This window comes from Peromyscus leucopus, chromosome 5 (genome assembly GCF_004664715.2).
Source record: "Peromyscus leucopus breed LL Stock chromosome 5, UCI_PerLeu_2.1, whole genome shotgun sequence".
Classification (NCBI taxonomy): domain Eukaryota; kingdom Metazoa; phylum Chordata; class Mammalia; order Rodentia; family Cricetidae; genus Peromyscus; species Peromyscus leucopus.
This window is the reverse complement of record NC_051067.1, coordinates 3,006,171-3,011,852: the sequence shown is the minus strand read 5'-3', so window position 1 is coordinate 3,011,852 and position 5,682 is coordinate 3,006,171. Positions and strand designations below refer to the sequence as shown.

Sequence of the window (5,682 nt, the reverse complement as noted above, 5' to 3'; positions counted from 1 at the left end):
GAGAACAGATACACAATTCAAAGCTTGTTGTTTTAATGACAGGAAAGGGGGAAGAAGGGGTCTTTAAGGGCAGAATGGGGAAGTTAACTGTATTCTTTAGATAAGCTCTTTTTGAACCTATATGGATTGTTTTGTTTCTTTTTGCAACCACCAAATGCTTGGGAACAAGATAAGCTGTGTTTCTTCTGTAGCTCCGAGAGAGCTGACTCACTGGATCTCTGAGTTCATGCATATCTGTTATACATGCTGAGGGCTATCAATGGTAACTATTAAGAAAAGTGAAGGAATAGCAGTGTCCATGTAGCATTGTAAGGCCCTGTAGGGCTATGAAAGTGTCACTTCAGCATGCTAGCATCCTGTGACAGAAAACCTGGCTACGGAGATGGCTTCTGTCACAGGGTGACAGGGCAGACAGAACACAGGACTGATGTCTGAAAAAGCATTAAGGCCCAGGTCCAGTTCAATGGAACAGCCCAAAGTGCCATCTCATTTCACAGAATGGCAAATAATTTAAACTTTGAAAACATGTGTGAATTAAAACTTTAAGATTTTGAAATTTTCTCATATTTTCAAACCATGGTTGATGGTGGTGCTTAGCATCAATTGAAAGTGAGACGGGCCTCACAGTGGCCACAGCCTTCCTTAGGGCAGATTCTCCTGATGGGACTTTCACGAAGCCTGTGACTTTATCTGATCATGGCTGGAATATTGACCTGACAACAGAGTCACCCATCCTTTTTCCCTAAATACCATCGCCACCTTCTCTGTGTCTTCACACTGAATTGCATGTTTGACTAAGAGAAGCCATTGAAACAAAGACAAAAGGAAGAACCATCAATCTTTCATACACAGGTTTTATAAAAATTGTGTACGTCTTACAAAAAAAAATGTAAATTCAGAACATATTGATACAAAGCTACTTACAGCAGCAGATTGGCAGTCACATTTAATTGGAGTAAAATGCCCCGGAATTCATTCCATAACATGGACCTTCAGAGACTCAGGTGTCATCCCCCACACAGCAGAGGCTGGTCATGAAGGGGGAAGCCCTCCTCTGCACATGCCATCCTCACTTCTTCCTTGTTTCTCCAGCAGCTCATACAGTGGGGTAGATGGCATAGCCCTGTTCTGTACATGCTGTCCCTTGTCCACGCCTTCCTTCTTATTGTCCAGTTCCTCACACGATGGGGTAAGAAGCATCAGAAGCAATTCCACAGTTGTTGTTCCGGTCTCGGGCCATCTTTATGTAGCCATTCATGCCCCAATAGTCACCCCAGCTGGAAGAAGAGCATATACACCATTAGGTAGAAAGAACACAGTGCAGAAACATCATTACATTAACTCCTGATTGAAACACAGAGACAGAGGCCACACACACTTAATAGACAGGACCAGAAGGCAGAGGGTCAACTCTTGAATACCAACTGTTGCATCAAACAGGACTGTGAATCACAGCAGAAATAGGACAAGACACCTCTCCACCTGCATTTGGCTCAGAATTAGAAATGTAGTGGTTCAAATTCCATCTTAACACTCCCAAACCATGACATCTTGTTATTATAATTGTTAGGAATTGTATGCGGAAGGACCCCCAGATGCAGTGGTGGGCTGGCAGGCGGCCCATTGGCAGTGGGGCGGTGGGTGGAGATACATCTGAGTGGAAATGGTTTATCATATAATAGAGAGATGAAGAGGCAGAAAGACAGAAAGAGGGAGACAGATGGGAGGAGGGAAAGAGAGAGGGGGAGAGACAAGGGGTTCGAGAGGTGTGCACCTCGTGGGTGGAAAGCGGGAAAAGAAGAGAGAGCAAGGGGCGGAGCGGGCTTTTTGGAGCCCACTGCCTAAGGTGTGACACCTTGCACAGCCTTGGTGCAGAAGGGAGGGGCTTGGACCTGCCTCGACTGAATGTACCAGGCTCTGCTGACTCCCTCTGGGAGACCTTGACTTGGAGGAGGTGGGAATGGAGGATGGGTTGGGGGGGAACACTGAGCGGTGGGAAGAGGGAGGAGGCGGCATCTGTAGTTGGTATGTAAAATGATAGAAAATTTCTTAATTAAAAAAAAAGAATAGGCTTCTATATCAGGGCATAGGGTGGTGCCAAGGGGCAGGATCAGAATATTAACAATAATCACAACCTGGAACTTCTGTATTCAAAATATATGGGGTAAATTGCTGAAATTTGTACCCAAATACTGCCTGCACACAGTGCTTTCCTTTAGTGTTTCAAATGTAGATGTTTTTGGCTATTTATACCTGTTCTTGACCAGCCAGTATTTCTTGCCATCTGATTCTTCACCATAGCCGACCACCAGGACAGCATGATCCAGATTATTGCTGCTACAGTCTGCCTCATAATACATGCCTGGCAGGTAAAATCAAAGCTGATTGAGAGGCTCCAGTGACCCCACAGTGACTGCTGTCTCCCACAATAATGGAAACATTTCTAATTTCAGTGCAATGACATACAGACAGGAGTGATTCTGAGTTAGCAAGGCTTGGGACACAAGCTCTTATGTAGCATAACAGAAATAAAGGTTAGCATAAATCCTCAGGGAAAACACTTGCTTGAATGGTTGTAAGAAAACCCATCCTACTTAGAAAGTGTGTCAGTCCAAGGAAAACACAGGAAATACAAAATACAGGAATCAAGAAGCATCTGTAAGACTGAACTACATAAATGGACTATCTATTTAAAATCATAAAGATTCAGCAACTGCAGAAAATGATCTTGCTAATTAAAAAACGATATTGAACACAAGTTCATAGGATTGTTCTTAATTAATGTCAAGCAAAACCAAAACATATCAATATTTTTTCTGTTGAATGTGATATTTACAACTCAAGTTATTTATGTCAAAATGAGCCATCAAGTTGATGAGCTGTGATGAGACACATGTAGCATGAATCTTAAAAGTTCTTATTAATAAAAACAAACCTGGGGCAGGTATTGGGGTGAACGCTGGAAGATCAGAGAAGCAGAACAAGCCACAGCTACTTCACCTCACCAGTTCCTCAGCTGGTCCTGTTTCCTCAGACTGGAAACCTCTGAGTCCTCATCCAGAATGGGTCTCAGCTGAACTGTGCTGCTCAAAGCCTAAAAGCTTAACCAGCCAAATGCTTCTAGTTTCTGGTCCTCGTGTCTTATATACCTTTTTGCTTTCTGCAGTCACTCCCTGGGATTAAAGGCTCACTTTCTGGGATTAAAGGCGTGAGTCACCATGCTTGGCTATATCCTTGAACCCATGGATTTCTGCCTCTGGAATGCTAGGATTAAAGGTGTGTGCTACCACTGCCTATCCTCTATGTTTAATATTGTGGCTGTTCTGTCTCTGACCCCAGATAAGCTTATTAGAGTGCACAATATTTTGGGTGAACACAATACCACCACAGACGCACAGCTCTTTCATGTGATTACTGAAAAGAAAAGCACTTACCACCCCTATAGAACTGGAATGAGTGGTGCTTAGTATCAACTGCAGCTGAGACGGGCCCCACAGTGGCCACAGCCTTCACTAGGGCAGATTCGCTTGATGGGACTTTCACAAAGCCCACGACTTTAGCAGCAGAGTTTTTAGGATTATACCTGCAGGTTCCATTCTTTGAAAGACAAAGGTTAAAAAACAAAACAAAACAAAAACATGGTTATTGCCATCCACCTCCCGGGAGCATAAGTCAAAACTGCAGGTGACAGCATTTGCTGCTGAGGATCTCCAAGTGTATGTGTTTATAAAATGTTACATGTCCTGACAAGCTGGTAGATTTCAGTGGCTGGTAGAAACTAGCTCATGCATCTTCTATGACACCACATAGATATTCCTAATATTCTACAGTGGGGAAATCCATACTATTTGTGGAATGGTTTGCAGATACTCTATGTAAAAAGAAGCAGGGGCAGCTGCATGGAAACCATGGAATCTGACCAGCATATAAAGGCTAATACTTTAATGGCAGCAATTAGGATTTAATAGGATAGATTCTACCATTGAAGAAAGAGTTCTTAGGACAGTGTATTGTCTGCACAATTGTTCTGAGCTTTAAAACCTGAGCTGGAATGACAACATAGGATTCCTACTTACCTGTGCTTCATAAGGATAGGACGCTCTGGTGTCCAGGCCTCCATTATCCTTCACATACTGGAAGGCATACTCCATCAAGCCACCATCACAGCCACTGTTGCCGTATGACCAGGAGCAGTCCACTAGATTCTGTTCACTCAGAGGAATCAGTTTGCCTGTTTTCCGAAACATTTGACCCTCTAGGGAACCAACAGCACTAAATGCCCAACAAGATCTACAACTACCCTAGAAAAGAAAGAAAAAGCTGTCATCCACAATATTAATACAGATATTTGACAGAAATTCACATGACACAGTAATTTCACAAGCAGTGAATGATTTATTTGGCTCCAGTCAGTAAGACAACAATGGCATTTTCTTCCTGACTTGTGGGGGACTCTGTCACCTGAGAACGTGACATGTCCTACCTGGTCTTTCACAGGAGTCACATAGCCATGCTTTCTCCAATCCACAGACTTGGGGACATCACCCAGCAGAGGCTCCTGGAATACCTTCATCTCCTTGGGTCCCATGCTTTGAAAGCCAGTCATCATTTCCCTGAATTCTGTATTGGTCTTCAAGAAAAAAGTAAACAAATCATTGCAAAGGGAGAGATGATGTGCAAAGAACTGAAGAGAAGAAATCATGTTCTGTAATTCATGTCATACTCACCAAGTCACCAAAGGCATTCATCTCCAAACTGAAACCATGCTTCCCCTTAGCATAGTCCTCATTGTGCAGCTCAATCATTTTCCTATTGTTCTCCCACACTGCTCTCTTCCGTCCTTCTTCATTCTGGAATAAATACAGTATATAGTCATTTTAATTTAAGCCCAACCCTAGTTCTTTCAGTGGACCTGCTGCTATAGATGATGGAAACTGAAGGAAGCTGTGCACCTATGGAAGCCATAATCCAGACCCCATCCATGTCAATAAGGTGGTTTGCCATCAGTGTTCATAAATTGTGGTCATGCCAGGGAGGAACTGGCTTTCATGATGTGAATTCCATCTAAATTTGCCACAGCAAGGACCAATGTCTCTGTGTTGCCTCTGGGTAGTTTTCATTATACTGACCATGCTGTATAATTTCCCATGTCTTGTCTTCCATTCATGCCATTCAGCATCCAAACTGGGATCATGTGTTGGAGCAGCTGAGACCAGCCCCAAGCAAAGAGCAGCCAGGAAGAAAATAGGAATCATGATCCCAGAACCTAGAGATGGAGAAGAAATGAGATTCTGATTATGTCAGTGCTTCAATAAAATCATATTTCTACCCCAGAAATTCAGGTTGCCCCATGGAATGAAATTATTTGAGCCATTCTATCAATGGTTTACATGAAGATTGTTTAAAAGACTAAGAATCCATTTGTTTTCAAACACATATGTAGAGTGAGTTCGTCAGTCAAAAAAAAAAAAAAAAAAAAAAAAAAAAGAAGAAGAAGAAGAAGAAGAAGAAGAAGAAGAGCAGTTGCCCAGGGCTCCAAGATTTGAAGTGTGTGCACTGTGCATTTAACTCACCACAGGGACCAGATGCACCTTCGGGTTCAGAAGCTTGTAGCAGGAATCTTAAAAGTTCTTGTTAATAAAATCAAACCCGGAGCTAGGTATTGGGGTGAATGCTGCAAGA

General features: G+C 42.8%; 1 protein-coding gene across 1 annotated transcript; it reads right to left on the bottom strand.

Annotated features, from left to right (window-relative positions):
* Window positions 1–1,177: 1,177 nt before the first annotated feature.
* Window positions 1,178–5,255, bottom strand: LOC114709722 (procathepsin L-like). Its single transcript, XM_028893697.1, has 7 exons — window positions 5,130–5,255; window positions 4,728–4,850; window positions 4,484–4,630; window positions 4,077–4,301; window positions 3,435–3,597; window positions 2,254–2,362; window positions 1,178–1,277 (listed from the first exon to the last, which is right to left on the bottom strand). Exons 1-7 carry the CDS (start codon window positions 5,253–5,255, stop codon window positions 1,178–1,180), a joined length of 993 nt encoding a protein of 330 aa, XP_028749530.1.
* Between the last annotated feature and the right edge of the window lie 427 nt (window positions 5,256–5,682).